This window comes from Labrus mixtus, chromosome 12 (assembly GCF_963584025.1).
Source record: "Labrus mixtus chromosome 12, fLabMix1.1, whole genome shotgun sequence".
Lineage (NCBI taxonomy): Eukaryota > Metazoa > Chordata > Actinopteri > Labriformes > Labridae > Labrus > Labrus mixtus.
This window is the reverse complement of record NC_083623.1, coordinates 26,989,544-27,007,654: the sequence shown is the minus strand read 5'-3', so window position 1 is coordinate 27,007,654 and position 18,111 is coordinate 26,989,544. Positions and strand designations below refer to the sequence as shown.

Sequence of the window (18,111 nt, the reverse complement as noted above, 5' to 3'; positions counted from 1 at the left end):
ACTCCCAAGGACCTTAGCTTGCACAGGGTCACAAAAGGCATCCTTGATAAAGGACCTCCATGCTTTGAGCTCACGCAGTGAGGTTACTGTTTTGTAAAGGAGCAGCCGAGCCCGTTCAAGCAACGCGGTGAAAAAGAGCGAGATTGGGAGGGTTTTATTTTGAAAGATTTCAAGCGGAAGTTGTGACTCTTGTTTCTTTGCGGTGTTCCCACTGAATACATAAGAAAACAGATGACTAACAAACCCGCGGTGATTGATGAGACAGTGTTGCTCTGCTCAAGGGATGACGGCTGTGAGGAGAAGTTGAAGCTGACGCGCAGGGATATTTCAGCGGGACCTCCGCGGACACTTATCAGGCTCTTCTTTTTTTACTTCTTCTTCTTCTGACCCTGTTTCATCCAGTTAGTTTTGGACAGTATTTAAACTCCGCTCGGGATGATTGACGACCGGTGAAGAAAAGGTGAGCATTGAACAGAAAAGCTTCACTAACAGCTGATTGAGTTCATTTGACCGCATCACGTCTCCTCCTGTGCGCACGTTTTTTAAAAAGCGCATTATTTATGATGTTATATTCATGACATCTGTCCCAGTGGCTCCACTGAGGACTGTTTCATTCTCTCTTTTTTTAAATCAAACTGTTGATTATTATTCAGCTCAGTTCACATAAAGCTTCTTTAACTAAAGCAGGAACATGAATTTTCAACAATCCTCTGAGTTATCCTTTTTTCATCTCATTCGCGCTTTGCTGTTAACTTTGTGTTATTATCTCTGAAATAAAGATGAGGTAAAGAAGTACAGAAGAAGTAACCTGAATGCCCCTAACACCTACAGTCGCCTCTAATTATGAACTTTTTAAAAGGCAGCCATTGAGACTTTCGCCCTGTGCTTCACCTCTGAGGAAGATCTATTTTTTCATCTTTAATCGGATTCACCGCTGAACCATGTCATCTAATAATCCTCTTGGCTATTTTACCTCCTTGTTTTAGTCAATCAGGGGCCATGTGGTCACATGTCTCCTGCTCCTATTTAAAGACTGTAGAAATGTAGCAGCATATTGTTATGCCTCAAAGCAGACACATATAATGAAGTGAAACACCTCGAATGGAAATCCTTCATGTTTGAATTGTGTTACATGAAAAAATAAATATATTCATGAGATATCTCTTTGCCGTCACCTTAAAACAAACATGTTTTCCCAGGATGATCAGAACATGAAGGGGAAGTCTAAAGATGAATGGATCAAAGTCACTCATAATTAGTATTTTCTTTTTGTCCATGCGTACAGGATGTAGTGAATAATCAGAGTGAAGGTGAATTGTTACTGTGAGTCATCCTTCAGGTCATGATCTGATGTTACTGAGGTTGAACTCCAGGGAGCTTCATTTCAGTACAGGGAGGCGGTCCTCACTGATTGCATCACTAAATCAAACATGTACATCACTTCCTGATTCTGGTGATACATATTTTCAGAAACGTTTGCTGGTTTTCTCTTCACCACACAGACATAATGTTGACTTGTCACAGTGAGCTGGAGGCTTTGTGATGCCAGGCGAGGTCTGAGGCTCGACCCTGACCATGGGTCTACGGTTCGGCTTTAGGCTTTTTATTTTTGTATCTCTACTTTCTGATCTGCCACACATCATTTTTTTTACTACTTATTTTGAATACAGCAAAAAATTAGCTGAATGGGGGGCGCCGGTAGCCTAGTGGTTAGTGTGCACGCCCCATGTACGGAGGCTATATTCACTCCCCAAGTGGACGGCCCAGGTTGGAATCTCTTTAACTTCAGGACATTTCCCACACCCTCTCTCCCTGATTTCTGACTCTATCCACTGTCCTCTCTCTACGGTAGAGATTTCTAAATGTAGACATAAAGAGAACCCAGCGGAGGATGCTGACCGGGAGCTGAGCATGGTGACAGTCAGAAGACTCCCTCTGAAAAGCAAAGGAGTCAGCATGAATCTGTTTGAAGTCAGACTGTATGAAGAGCACATGGTTAATGTAAAAACTCTCCTCAGGTTACAGCGTCAGCGTGCTCGATGTGATCTAGAAGTTATAAAGGAGTCAGTAACAAACCATGAGTCTGTTAGGGAAGTGATTCATTAATGTAACTATAAAGAAATCCTCTACTTTTAGTCTTTGTGGAAATGGCAATACTCAAGAGAGAGTGTTTAGAAGTCAGAACAAAGAACAGACAGGTTGTGATGTTTTTAAATCAGATCAGAGCTCATTAACAGGCCTGAGTGTAAACCCACAATGCACTGCTGTAAAAAGCATCATCACGCCTCTGGACGTCCTCTTGACCTTGAGCCCGGTCACTTGGGATCCGGATGTTTCTCTCCCTTTTCTCACATATTTCATGTCCCGGCCTCTTCCCTTTTCACAGGCCTTACTGTCTTATTATAATCCAGACACACACATCTGTACATTTTCTATGTTTCTCTGAATATACCAAAGTTGATAGATTGTCTTGAATAAATCTCAGCCCCCCCTGTCACCATGCATGACGTGCAGGGTGGAGTTCATAAAGGGCACAATGATGTGACCAAGAAAATCAGTACTCAATCACAGCATCCAGACACAGAGGGGTTAAAGCAGCGTGATCAACCTTCAGAAGGAAAGGGCAGACGACGTCTCAACAGGTCAACTCAACATGGTGATAGTTTCACTCCCTCCTGTATTCTGAACCCTGAGTAGTGTCAGGTATGAACGACAGCTGGTACGAGCCTTTAAAAAGTGTGATACTGAAGATCAAATATGATTTTGGTCATATTCAGAAAACTGTGTGAACAGTATGTATGAAGCTGTGGTGGATTTTATGAGCAGTAAAGGACAAAGTGGGCGTCGTCTTCTCACTCAGGTGTCTGCCTGTAGTAAGATGTTCTATCATAGAGGATGATTTTAATACTCCATTAATATGATTCAAAGCTTTCTATGTTACAAGTCTGAATGAGAATTTCCCTGAAAATGACTTCATAACAAGTCTAAAAGTTTCTTGGAAAAGAATCATGTGCTGGTCAGGTTAGATGCAGAAGCATGAAAAGTCCAATTTGATCAAGGTTTTGGAGACAGCGGAGATAATCATGTGAGGAATATTTGTTTGTGAACAGAGGCGGTACTGTCCCGGATGAATCCTCAATACTGAAGGATCCCAAAGCACCACACAAGACCCAAAAAGTGCATGACCAGCCGTCCATCAGATGTTTGAGCTGAAACATGCTGATCTGTGGTCTCTGATAATCCATTCAAATGCATCTTTAGACTAATTACCCAAAACATGACGTAGTGGTGGGCGATATGGGAAAAATATATCACAATCTTTAAGATCAGTAGTTATTTGAATACTTCCCCCATAAAATGTGTGTTCACAATGTTTCGCTGTCTTTTTGAGAACTGCATCGTTTCATTATCTGGACACTAACTCTCCATCCTTTATGGTTTGAGAGAGTACATTCAAACATATACTTCAATACGAGATAAAAACATATTCAAATGAAAAATGGCTTAACTGTGAATCATTGACTAAATAAATAAATTAATTATTGCCGTGTTTAGGCTGTTGTGTTCTTTATTTGTTTGGACGGGTCTGTTACTATGATGAGCTGTGCACAACATTAAACGCTTTAACCACCTCCAGGGACGGTTGGGGTCCCGTGTCTCTAGCTCCTGTTTTTGAGGGGCTGCGGGCTGAACATTTTGTGAACCCCTGTATTAAGTGACCTACATATGAATAAAAACGATAAAATAGCTTTCATCATTGATTGAGCGAATCCAACCCGTCTCATCTTGGTTTTGATGCTACAAGTTCTTTTTGTTCTTTCTCAGCTTTTACGGATGCAGGGTGTTCACTCAAGGGGAAGATAGTCCTCCTTGGGCTCAGTGGTAGAGTCAGTCCTCTCTTAACTGAAAGGTCGGGGTTTGATCCCCAGCTCCTGCAGCTACATTACTTAACCCCAAGTCTCTCTGACTGCTTTATCTGAGGCGTATAACTGTGTATGAATGGATGAACTCTTTACTCAGCAGCCTCTACCATCAGTGTGTGAATGTGTAGGTGTGACCTGTAGAGTAAAAGAGCTTTGAGTAGTCTGAAGACTAGAAAAGAACTATACAAGCTGAAGTGTATTTACTGCTCCTGTAGTTTGCATGTCTCAGAGTGCTTGGGCAGCTTTGTGAGCCCGACACACTTGATGCTGTTTGCTGTTTCATGCATGAGTGGGAATATGTCGTTTTGGCATCTTCAGACATCTGTGTATGACTGTGTTTGTGTTAACGTGGTGAATGGCGTGCAGTATGAAGTGCTTTGAGTGTTGGGAAGATGTGATACAAAAACAGTGTATTAACCATCTGAGTGGACTTACCTCAACAGAAGCATCAGCCCTTAAGGAGAACAGATATGGGCTCAGTCCCCCTTTAACCCCTTAACCCTACAACTACTCAATGTCCTGATTCTTGTTGCCGCTTTCATACTTTTAAATCTCTGACAGTGACACACATTTGCACATCTTACGTCTCCTCTTTGAGATCTGCAATCCTAAAGTTTCTTCTTTTTTTCCTCTTTGAGCATGTTTGCTCCTCGATCTGATTACAGAAATACATTGGTTCTTACAGACATACATAGAGACAGACTTAGATTTCTTCTTTACGGATGATGCAGGCACAGACAGAAATAAATTGAAGGCTGCCAGTAAAATCTATACTTGTTATGACCTCTTTCATCCCGTAGATGAGAAGTCGTGTTGGGATCATCCTGAACATGAGAGGATACTCCCTTCATAAACAGATTTACTGGCAGCTCTGACATCTTCCTGAACAACACAACTGAATAAAAAAAATAAAAAAACATATCTCTATTTAAGGCTGCATGGAGGAGCAGTGGTTAGGGCTGTGGCCTCACAATGAGAAGGTTCCTTGTTTGAATCCACCTCGGCTTCCTCCCACAGTCCAATGACATGCTCGTTAGGTTAACTGGAGACTCTGAATTGCTCGTTAGGTGTGAATGTGAATGTGGCTGGTTGTCTGTCAGCACTGTGATTGACCGGCATTCACCCTGGACTGAACGAGTCACCGAACTGGAAAAGCAGTTTTAGATAATGGATAGATATCTTTATAATGTATTTAGTGCAGTTACACAAGCAGAGTACCTGTACCTTAAATTCAGACGTAAACAGTGTTTAAGTTGATTTACTTTCACATGAAGATTGAAACTGCAGAGATTCTAATAACAACATAATCCTCAAATCTTACAGAAACATAAGACTGCATCATCAGTACCTTTGGGACTTGAACTTCAAACTCATGAAAACTGACGGACCTTTATTAGTGCTGCACTTTCACAGTGTTGGCACAGAACAGCTACAGATTCAAACTCTGAACAGCTTTTAAAACATCCTTATGTAATCATCTTCAGGGAGACCGTCATTTATGCAAAACACATTTAAACACAGCTCAAGCTGACCAAGTGCAATACAAAAAGAAAAGAATGAACAATTATTTACCACTCAGTCGTTACAGTCGGTCCTCTTTCAACAGGAAGGTCAAGGGTTTGATCCCCAGCTCCTGCAGCAACATGTCAGTTACGTCCTTGGGCAAGACACTTAACCCCAAGTTGCTCCTGTTGCTTCATTGTACATGAATGGACTAGTTACTTCTGATGGTCTCTTTACTCAGCAGTCTCTACCATCAGTGTGTGAATGTGTAGGTGTGACCTGAAGAGTAAAAGAGCTTTGAGTAGTCAGAAGACTAGAAAATAAATATACAAGCTCAAGTCCATTTACCATTTAAAGATCTTGGTTTTCTTATTTACCATTCATGACTATCATGTCCTTGGCGAGGTTTTCATCCAGGAAAGCTTGGTCTTCGAAGAGTGGATCAAGGGCCGAGGCCTAGTGGAGGAGGTCTTTGTTACATGTGACCATCAAAGTCCTGTCTGAATCTCTCCGTCAGCTGGGAAATTACCAGTACATCACTCTTCATCTGGATAGAAATGCTTCTGCACTTTGGCCTGTATTGTGGAAAACGGAGATGGTGGTGTTTTTCTTTTCCCTCACTCAAAAGTGTGGTTGCCCCTTTCAGAGAGGGTACATCAATTGGATGGCATCTGTAATCAGTGTCACGTCATCTTCTGTCAGGCCGACAATGATTTCTCCCTTCTTTGTCTTCCTTGACAGCAGGGTGTTCAACACAGCAGGCGGTTCGCCCCAGAAACGCTCCAACACATCAGGAGTACTTTTCTATCTTGTGGACACATCATGGATGAGTCCTTTGGTTGTGGAGGTAAATCAATCAATCAATCAATCAATAGCACCAATTCAGAATACTTCAGGTACTTTGGGTTTTTGTTTAAAAAAGTGACCAATTTCCTCACTTTCACCACAAGCTCTTACTGAAAACAGTTGAACTTCAGGGCTTTATAGCAGGCCAGGTTTAGCGTGTTAAACCGACTTTCTATATTAAGTAGAATCACCATTCACAAGATTCAGACTCTCTCATCAAACGACTTAAAGCACAGAAACCTAATGATGAGTTTAAATCAACAATGACTTATTCTAGCTCACAGTCATTTACCATAGAAATAACATTTTTCCTACATTCAGATACAGCTGTCATTAATAAGCTGTCATAATCAACATGCTGCTCTGATATATTAAACAAGGTCTATGATACTTATGATGTGAATCATTTATGCAGGGAGATAAAGATGTAGAGATGATAGAGAACAAAGGTGATTTATAAAGTAAACCTTTAGGTTCTAGTTGTTTCATAGTGTTTTCATTGTAAAGCATAAATATGTACCTCAACATCTACACAAAACCCTTTGGGAAGTTTTGAAGCTTGATCCAAAGGCACCTGGACTTGGTTGAAGATCTTGAAGAAGTGTCACCTCTCCTGCTCCTAAAAAGGCTTCTTCAGTTAAGCCTCTGTGGGATAACTCACATGGGAGTCGTTAGTTGAGCCGTCGACCTGGTTTGGCCTAGAGTCATTAACCCTCCCAGTCATGGGAGGGTAGTTGGGCTCGCATGTTGCTGCTTTAGTCGTTTTGGGAAACAATTCAAAACAGCATGGTAGGTTGATGATAGATGGTGTCTCAGACCACCGCCTGGGTTAAAGGACATTTTTTTAACACCTTGTTGGTGCAGTGTTTTTAGGAAGTCTTGACGAAGGCCCAGTTCAGATAAACACATGCCTTAAGGGCTCCCCTCAGATGTTTCTGTTCCTTCTATCTTCCTTCTGCCCGTGTATGTACACTGATAGCCCTATGATGCAGGATTCTGATGACACCTACATTAAACCTTAAATACTGGTCTGTGTGGGCAGGTTTCCTGTAGACTCCAATGTTGAGGCTTCTGTCTTCTTCAGTGCACACCTCCCAGAATGAAGAATGACATTTTGGAAATTGTGGGTACAACTCGGGAAAAACTGGACCCGCTTCAATTCGCTTATCGGGCAGGTAGGGGGGTTGAGGATGCTGTAGGCACCTTACTTCACATGGTCCAGAGTCACCTGGATGGTGCTAAGAATTCTGCACGGTTTCTTTTTGTTGACTTTCCTTCCACTTTTAATTGTATCCAACCTCACATTTTAGCAGATCGACTTTCCAGCATCTTTAACATTGACTCTGGTTTAATATGTTGGCTGATTGACTATTGACCTTGACCTTGACAGTCCAAGAAGTTTAAGCTGTGTCCTCTGACATCCTCTCTGATAAATCTGTTGTCTTCTCTGTAGAGGTGTACTATGAAGGATTCAACTTCATCTGGACAAATTTTGAGGTTTCGTCCACATATCTAAACAAGTGGCTGGGGGTAAACTCTGGTGTAGGTAGCTAGAGCCCTGTTCTCTACCTCCTCCATGTAGAGATTGGCAACTTTTAGGATATCAGTGAGCCCATTGCTGAGCCATGTTTCTGTCTGTAGAAGCCTCCGTTCTGCTTAAGTCGTGTTCAAGCTGTGGTCAAGCATGGCCCTAATGTGGCCTGAGAGAGAGTTGTCCTGTGGGATCAGGTGGTGTCCTGCAGGAGCCTTTGTCTGATGACACTGACACCCTGCTTGGTTGGGATGCATGTAAAAAGTGAGGTGACTTCACTGGAAACCATGGGTTCCTCAGGATGTAATTTCAGATCTCTCCCCTTGTTGGTAAAGTCCTGGGAGTTTTTGATGTGATGAGGATGTTTCCGAACATGTAGTCTGTGGTGAAGACGTGCTGGAAGTATGACATTTCATCTGATCTTAGCAGATACTGATTGAACAGACAAAGTTGATTCAGGAGCATTTTGGCAGCTCCTTTTAAGATAATTAAATCCAAGGCATGACAGCGCTGTTCAAAGCGAACCTGAGGATCTTTTTTCTTAAAATGACATACACTGTGTCTTTTATAGGCTCTGATGTTTGTTAATCTCTGCCTGGGTCCCTCCAACAGCTGTTACTCATGATCACTGTTACATTTTGACTTGTCCCTTAAGAGCTATTAGTGACACATGATATGAATTTACATTGCTGATGTTACTTAAAATTAGATGTCTGATAGCCAACATGACTCAATCTCCAGACGGTTATAACTGAGTTAACCTGAATCTTGTTTGGATTTCAGCTAACTGTTGAGGAACATATGTTATATTTTTTGTTATTGTTCAGTACTTACATTACCTCCAGTATTTACAACAGTTATCAAAGCCAGAGAAATCCTTTGTTTTAGTGATACAAATTTGATAGTTGTTTAAAACGTGCAGTATGTAAATATCACCACCAGGGGGCTCTCAGTGAAATCAATAACAAAAGATGGAGTCAAGGCTGGCGGGGAATCATGGGAGTGATTCTCTCTACTCCCCCCCAACCCTCTACCACGATGTAAACAAACTCAGAGTTGATCATAGTCATGACGAACGGGTGAAACCGACCTGAGGAAGAGAATATGATTACAGACGAGCTAATATTAACATGACGTTTTTATCACAGCAGCAGATACAGCAACAGCACTGCAGCTTTCAGTAGCAGCTCACACTTCCTAATGCAGCGGTCTTTGGCGTAGCATGTTTCCGTGGCAACGATAAACATATTGTGTCCGTCATGACTACGTATACTATATTGACTGCGGTTGACTCTGATTTGGGGGTCGGGAGTAGCAAGGAGAATCACTCCCATGATTCCCCGCCAGCCTTGACTTCATCTTTTGTTATCATTTTTATTGAGAGCCCCCTGGTGGTGATATTTATATACTGTGCGTTTTAAACAACTAACACACTTGTATCACTAAAACCATCTTTGGGTTTGGAGGTGTCAACATGACCGCGCCATACAGCTTAAACATGTCCTTGAAGCAGATCTTTTTCAATATCATTCCCTGACTAGGTTCAAACAGGTTTCAGTGAAAACTTCTAATAAAAATGAGTTGAACACTGATTGAAAAACAATGAACTGCAGAAGAACATAATGTGAGGCAATAAGAAGGCTGACACCATTGTCTCATGAGGATTGGCACCTTGTAGAGTTGTCAGCACACATAAGGACCTCCTGTAAAGTGCTCCAGTAATGTTGCTTTGACACCAAACCATTGTTTCACAAAGATTACCCTGAAGGTCTGTGCTTTACAGATTGAGAAAAACCAGACGTGTTTGCGAAGCTTAATGAAGGGAGTGAAAATTCAACTCTATTTGCATGAAATTAATATGAGCTGAGAACATATGGTGTTTCATGCTCAGAGGAGTAAACAAAGGTGATTTGTGAAGCAGCTTTTCCAAAGTGTTTGAACACGTTTTTATTTTTAAATATGGACTAGTTACCTATTTTTACTGAAAGTAATTTCTTCTAATTCCCCAGATTATAAGTGCTCCTGTGTGATTTATTGATTAATAGTTAATACGATTAAAAGCGGTGTGCCTGCTGCATGAATACGTTGAAAGAATCTTCACATCATGTGGTCTTTCCACTGCATGGGGCAAACACAGGAGAAATGCATTCATGCCAAAGTCAGTGCTGTGTAGGAAGACAGAAACAGATCAAGTGTTCCAAGAAAGTGAATTGAATAGCTTTAAAGCACATGATGTATCTGTGGGAAGCTCTTAGAGTCCTTTATGTGAAAATGTTTAACATTGAGATGAAGAGATTAAAGAACAGGTCATCTTAGATAATTCGAGTGATACATGGAATAACTTGATTCTTAGAGGTCACAGTGCTCTGGGGGTTGTCTAATTGATGAATGGTTGTATATATGTGGTATGACCGATTCCAGTCTGGAACTGAACTGACATCTGTTAAATTAGCGGATTGAATCATGTGTTTTTCTAATAATGTCTTCATGAAATCTTTCATGGACAGGATTTTACAGATCATACTTACCACTTCATGTGAGCACTCAATTATATCAAGAAGAAAGACTGAAAGGTCACATTCTGTAAAATCCACTTCTCCGTGTTTCTCTAACTCTAATATGTGTCTCTAGTCTGTCTACTAACCCCCCAATGATGAGAAAAGTCCATCCTGTCCATCTTTTGTCTGCTCTACTTTTCAGAACATGTGTGCTCAAACAGGCTGTTTGGAGATTTTCCCTTCATGACATCACAAAGGGCCGCCCCCCTAATATAATAGTAGGGGAAACACTGCACACATGTTTTGTTGTAATGAGTTTTCACATTATATGCGTCTGATCATTAATCTCTTTTAAAAACACATTTTTAGAACTGAGCGTTACATGCGGCTAATGCTACAGCTAACTGGAGGACGCAGGAGAAGCCGCGTTTCCGCGGACTTTGAATTTTTGCACATAGATGTGCCTAAACATGCACAGGACACTTGGAAAACACACTAAAGAGCATATAAAACCAGAAAAAGCAGAATATGGGACCTTTAAATTGTTCTGTATCCTTCTAATTCGTCTAATCTGTGGAACTCCTGTATTGTACTCCTCACATTAAAAAAATAAAATAAAGCTTATTATTATTATATTATTATAATAAAGAGCCTTCTGGGTAATTTCTAATTTAATTTAACTGCCCCCTCCTTGATTATACACGCTGTTTCCAGTTTCTGATGTAATGCTTACTTCTGTGGACCCAAGGAAAGTATCAATAGACAGAGAATATGAAGAGATCCAAATTGTTAGGAATAATGTATGATTCTCTCAAAAACAAAGCCAATACATAATATAATAATAATAAAAGGTATTTTTTAAAGTTTTTTGATGAATTTTGGATCTATGACCCAGCAGCAATATTTTAGTCTGTAATAACAGCAGATTGTGAGAAACTGAACAGTTTAAAGCCCACCTCAACAGATCCCTTTACTTCAGTGTATCAACGTATCATCAACCGTTTTTTCAGCAGCAGACAGGGACTGACACATTTATCCTCTAGCCTGAGAATAGTAGAAGATCAGGGACCTGATTCGTCCAAGGTTTGCACATTTGTGCGCCCACGAAACCTGCACAACAACATAAAACACCATCTAATTCACCTAGCACATGCTAAGGGATGAATACTACCAAAGCTGTGCTGCAGAGAGTTTTGGGAGTATTTTAACAACATTATGGGGCCGCTGTGGCTCAGTGGTGGAGTCGGTCATCTCTCAACCAGAATATCGGGGGTTTGATCCCCAGCTCCTGCAGCAACATGTCGACCAGTCCACTGGCAAGACACTTAACCCCAGGTTGCTCCCACTGCTTCCTCAGCGCTGTGTGAATGTGTATGAATAGATTAGTTAACTCTTTACACAGCAGTCTCTACCATCAATGTGTAAGTGTGACCTGTGTTGTAAAAGAGCTTTGAGTAGTCATATACAAACTCATTTAACATGGCGTCTCTGTGCGCCTATTTGCTCCTCTGAAAATAAACTTTCTGCATTCATTTGGGAAAACATGGCCCCTTATACATGCAACATAAACTATGTTTAATATCATTCATGCATTCTGATACTAGATTCTGCCCAATGAATGGAATTGTTTTTTTCTTAATAAATATGGTGATGGGACAGTTCCAAACATCACATTCAATGAGAATGTGAGTGCTTGTCAAGCATCACTCTGTGTAAGATCGGTAATGTCCGTGCTGGCAGAGCTCAGGAATTTTGTTTGCCCTTTACGACTCTTAAGCACATGATATAGTAACTAACCCTTCATGCCAATTCAGAAAGAAGCTCGTTCTTTACTAAATGAAGAGAAGGGAGAGGATGCAGACGTCAGGACCAAACACAAGCCCGATTCAGACCTCCGTTTCAAGCCGAGATATTTATGCCCCTGTGACGTTTCGCCTTCAATCTGAATGTCCCAGAGGCATAATGAAGTGATCCACCTCTGAACCATCTTCTGAAGTACTTACAGAGGAGATATGGTTTCAGCAGAGCCAGTGAGGGAGGGCAGCGCTGTGTGTGTGCACGTCTGACTGTATGTGTGTGCATGCACGTCTGACTCTGTGTGTGTGTGTGTGTGTGTGTGTGTGTGTGTGCACGTCTGACTGTGTGTGTGTGTGCACGTCTGACTGTGTGTGTGCGTGCACGTCTGACTGTGTGTATGCACGTCTGACTGTGTGTGTGTGTGTGCATGCACGTCTGACTGTGTGTGTGTGTGCACGTCTGACTGTGTGTGTGCGTGCACGTCTGACTGTGTGTGTGTGTGCACGTGTGACTGTGTGTGTGCGTGCACGTCTGACTGTGTGTATGCACGTCTGACTGTGTGTGTGTGTGTGCATGCACGTCTGACTGTGTGTGTGTGTGCACGTCTGACTGTGTGTGTGTGCGTGCACGTCTGACTGTGTGTGTGTGTGCACGTCTGACTGTGTGTATGTGCGTGCACGTCTGACTGTGTGTGTGCATGTCTGACTGTGTGTGTGTGTGTGCATGTCTGACTGTGTGTATGTGCGTGCACGTCTGACTGTGTGTGTGCATGTCTGACTGTGTGTGTGTGTGTGCATGTCTGACTGTGTGTGTGTGTGTGTGTACGTCTGACTGTGTGTGTGTGTGTGTGCACGTCTGACTGTGTGTTTATGTGGAGCTCCTGCTGTGCTGTGCTTCCTCAGGCCAAATCACAATCTGAACTCACAGTCTGGGATGACATTATTACTCTGTGATAATAACTCATATGCACAAAGACGTGTTGACAGCTGAGCTTAGAGCTTCAGACCAATGAACCAACTTTACATAAAACACTCATGAAAATATCTGGATAATGTCAGTAGGACTGCTGCTGAAATCCTGCTGATCTGGTTGTTCACATTATGCATCTCACAGCGGGAGACTATCCCTGCCGGGGGGGGGACGGGGATTGAAATAAACGACTTGGAAGTGGTGGATGACGCAGCAGAGTCTGTTATACGACGCTATAATGAGAATATTTGTCTTTATATCAATACTATGTGTAGCTCCACAGAATCACAATCTGAGCTAAAGAATGGAGAAGAACATACTGGAGAACAGAAAACACACTGAAGCAGTTTAATTCATGCAAGGAGATCGTAGCGGTCGCACTGGTCACAGGACATAAACGTCACAGACCCCTCCCCCTAGCTTGAAGTGAATTCTCTTGATTATATCCTTCTGTTCTCACAAAGCACTCATTAATATCTTCTTCTGGAAACCATGACAGACTTCAACCCCTAACCTACATAAGTCTGAAATTAACCATACGTGTATCAGGATGCATACCGCTGTATGCAAATGTGAAGTGTTATATTTATATGCAAACATATCTCATAGTTCAAATCTTCAAACTGAGTGTAAACAATGTTTTTATGGATCTGGTTCAGTTCTGCACCAAAAGTTAGAAACAGCGAGAGTGAACTCAGAAACAGCACAGAACGTCAAAGTTACACATGCGAGTATTTGATTTAAGCAAAATAGAAAAGCGCTAAACAAGCTCAAGCCTATCACCAATTAATATTTTACCTGACTGATAGAACAGACCTAAAAAAAAAAGTACATTATGGGGGTGTAGTGATCAATACAGAGGCAGCTGGCCCATTCCCCGCTCTCTCTCCCTCTCTCTCTCTCTGATTTCCAGCTCTGTCCTATCGCTACAATAAAGGAACAAAAAGAAATGTTTACAAAGTAAATGATGCTGTGTTTTTGGTAGGGCTCTATAATAAATCCTAACATTAGCTAATTTTATGGCACATTAAATCATGATCATTGGACGTTTTGGGGGATTTTGGATTTTTGTGTATTTTGTAAATGTTTCCTTCAGGTCTGACCTCGAGGTCACTGCAAATCAAATGGTACATGGTGAACTCTGTTTGAATGGTTGACTTCATTTATTAAAAGGTGTGAGCTGATGTAGAGAGGCAATATGTTTGAGGGGATAACGCCCACCTCTTCTTTACACATGGTGGAGCAATCATTTTAATGTATTGCCTCAAACATCTGCTGGTGCTCGTGTCCTGTCGGCAGCTTTAATACAGTGAGAGTTAATCCACCCCGGTACTGGTTGATTACTTCATCACTATTTTATCACCCAGGACATTAATCAATGTTTATATATCGGGCGCATGTTTGGTTTCACAGTAATCCTACTTTACGGCAGTGGCTCAGTTGGTGGAGTTGGTCGTCTGTCAACCTGAAGGTTGAAGGTTAGATCCCCAGCTCCTGCAGCAACATGTCCGCTGTGTCCATGTGCAAGACGCGGTGTACACTCGCTTTGAGTAGTCAGAAGAATAGAAAAGCTCTTTATAAGCTAAAGTCCATTTACCATTTACTTTGGGAAATTGTGTAAGATGTCGTCTGAGCTGTTTTTCTGAGCCTGTATTTGCCCAAGGAGAAATCTTTGAGGACAGCATTCCTCACTGAATTAGGTTTTTCTTTTTGGTCAGAGAGCAGAGAAAAGTGCTACACTTAAAAAGCTCTTCTTGGAAGAATTTTTGTCCACAAATGATCCTTTTTCATATGTGGTAAGCTACTTTATTAAGTCTTCTAGTTCTCTCGTGGGCCAGATCTTATTCTACTGCAGTTCAGCTTGATGCTTACTTAGACTGTCTGGAGGTAAGAAGTAAACAGAGTCATTTCTTTGATTCACAATGATGCAGAAACCATATGTAAGGGTCAACACAGGACACCACAAAAACCCAAAAGACATGATCGCTTATCGGCCTCAAACCAAATTTAGATCAAACTTGGCAAAGTGGCTCAGCCCAAAAAAAGCATGTTGCTGATTGGCTGGCTCATAAACAATCAGACACAGAAGCCGTTGCTGTCAACATAGCTCAACACTCTTAACATTAAATAGAGCTGCAGGGGACCCACATAACTTTATTTACTCTTATCTTGTATTTTAATATTAGGTTTGTATTTTCATCAAATGTGTTTTCCTCCTCTAAGTTAATTTAGTTTCTGCAACAAACGACTTTAATCTTCTCAATTTATCCACACACGAGCACACACATGAAAACAAGTTCCACTTGATATAACGTTATTTATAGGAGTTCATGTAATCAGCAGCAAGCAGCTGTACATTAACATTGTTCAAATACAGCCATGACATGCTTCAGTTTTGATCGGAGCAAGGCACCGTCTCTCCCTCTGTGAAGCTCATGTGATTCTGCACTTTGGTTTTGCTGCGTCTTATCTCTCTGCAGGAGTCGAGAGGGAAGTTTATTTTCACACGGGAGTTTTGATGCCTTGTGCGCGCCTGCTCTCTCTCTCTCTCTCTCTCTTGTTCTCTTTTGCACGCAGCATTTTTTTGAATAAAGGAAAAATTCAATAAAAACAGGTCGGAGATATACTTGGGCGGCCCGCCCACGTACCATCTATGTGTCGTAAACACTGGATGTTTTTTTCAGAAAGACACACCACTCTCTGGGACCAAATAGACAGAGTGCTCACAGAGTGGGCACTCACTACCAACAGGGACACAGACCCTTCACCTTGAACGTTATAACTAGTTATTGATTTGAAACTTTCACGGCACAGTCAATAATTACTTTCTAACTTGTTCTATTCTCAGACTTGTTGTGTGAATTCACATTACAAAGAAAGAGATGAAGCCTGAGTGACGTCATCCATCTGTTCCTGCAGGGAGCTCAGGAGGATCATCAGCAGCAGCCGCAATGCTGGAAATCCTGTCTCAGTCTAACTTTCAGTCAACCTAACGACAGACTGAGAGCTGGAGCTGAGGCGGGTTTTAAGGCTCTTGATGAACCGTTACATGGCGCCCACCTGTCAATCATGTCAGCTACGCTTCTAACTATGGATAACACGTATCGTTTTCAAAATCAAAAATAGAGCCGGTTTTAAAAAATTCACCCCCCCTACAGTGTGTGCCAGTGATGACAATAACTAAACCTACAGAAGGTATCAGTCTACACCTGTTTGATGTGTTTTCAATGCTGACTTCAGTCATGATTTAGACACTGCAGTAAGTTTATAAATATAAATCAATTTTTTAACATTTAATTCATCAAGTAGCGCTCTCTGTAAGACATCAGCTCTAATATAAGAAAAGTACTTTGATAAATACTATTTTTGTGTATTAAATGCTATAGAAATTTGTGATCGGTCAAACCACCTGTCAATCTTAATGTCATGTTGACTAAATTAGACCCGCCCACATTTCTCAGTGTCTGAGCAGAATCTCCGAGAGTAATTCTCTCTTTGGAACGAGACGGAGTGACGGTGGCTGCGTGGAGTTTACTTTACATGAAAGAAGTTGTTGGAATGATTTGTGTTTGGAGGGGGTGGGGGGGGGGGGCACATTTTGTCCCCACCAGAGATAAAAGTAATTCAGCAGAGGCGGGATATATAGACCAGAGGGGGGGAAATCGCATATAAAGATGATTTGCAGATATGAGCTCATGAATTATTCCACTCTTGCAGATATGTCTACATATCTTCGCTTCCTGCAGGGCAGGTGAATTTATGCAGTTATGTGTCCTGTTGACCTGATGTCTGTTTATCTGAGCTGATTTCTATTTGAGGAAGCAGCTTCATTGTTTCAGCCTTTTCCTCTGCTTCCCAGGACATTCCCCACTGATGGCAGTGATGGAGAACGAGACATGGACACACCCGTCACATATCCCCCATTATCTCCTACGTGGTGACCCCTTCGCCTCCAGGCTCTCCAGAGAGGCCGATATTGTTGCAGCTTTTTACATCTGTATCATAGGTGAGTCTTCCGTCGTAAAGTCAAAGCCTTCAAGTTATCCAGGAAGGATAACCACAAAAAGATAGATTTGGGGGGGGGGGGAGTTCTTTGGAGTTCAGTCCTTTGATGTCCTGAGCTATAAAAGAATGTTTCAACCTGTTGGACTCTTACTTTGGTAATCTGTCTCTCCTGCCTGAGGGCAGAAGCTCAAACTCACCAAAGAGAAGATGTGGAGGACTCTGATGGATGTCTGGAGCCTTTAGCTGCAGCTCTCTTTCTGAAGATGAGAGACACATCAGGTTATCTGACCTCACTGATCTTAATTGCAACTTTGACGGTATGTTGCATTTTTTCAGTTCTCACCAAATGGGTCGATCAGTAGGCAGACTTGATGAATGACATGGACACACACCATAAAGGTAAAGATTCTCAATCAGGACAGAAGAAAAAGCTTCTCCAAAACTCACAAAGACACACACAAGACAGTCACTTTCTGCTGATCGCTACAAGAGCACCGTCCCCCAAGAATACCCTGTTGCAACCTTCTCTCTGTCTACGGGACAACTTTGCATAGTATGAGTGCGGCCTAAGTAGCCAGCTAAACCCTGGTGGATAAACAGAAGGCTATTTTTGTTGTTGTTGTTGTTGTAATCCGTCTCGTGGAACTCATAATGTTATAATTATACTAAAGGACACTATTAAGCATATAAATGGACACCTGACAACCCCTTATCCCCCCACTCCCCATTATCTCCTTCTCTGTTTCTTCATTGTGTTGTTCAGTCACAATGTTACATATTTTCATTCAAAAGCCCCTGTAATATTTAAGCAGTTTAATTTGAAAGAAATGAATAACAGGTAAATAAGATTAGTGACTTAAGTGCTGTTCTGCTAGATTTACAACCACCTGTAGACTGCTCTAACATCACTGTGTCTTCAGTATTACAGTGTTTAATAAGTGAGAAAGTGTGTATCTGTCAGGCAATGAAGCTGAATGAATCTGATGCACCTGTGTGTCTGTTTTCTATAAATCAAATGAAGTGTATTTTACAACACATG

General features: G+C 41.6%; 1 protein-coding gene across 1 annotated transcript in view; it reads left to right on the top strand.

The window, feature by feature from the left end:
* Positions 1 to 285: 285 nt before the first annotated feature.
* opn5 (opsin 5) overlaps positions 286 to 18,111 on the top strand; it is a 68,878-nt gene continuing 51,052 nt past the window's right edge. Inside the window, exons 1-2 of the mRNA XM_061051377.1 lie at positions 286 to 460; positions 16,927 to 17,073. Coding sequence (XP_060907360.1) covers positions 16,941 to 17,073 — 133 coding nt within the window. The 5' untranslated portion in view covers positions 286 to 460; positions 16,927 to 16,940. The remainder of the gene's footprint in view (positions 461 to 16,926; positions 17,074 to 18,111) is intronic.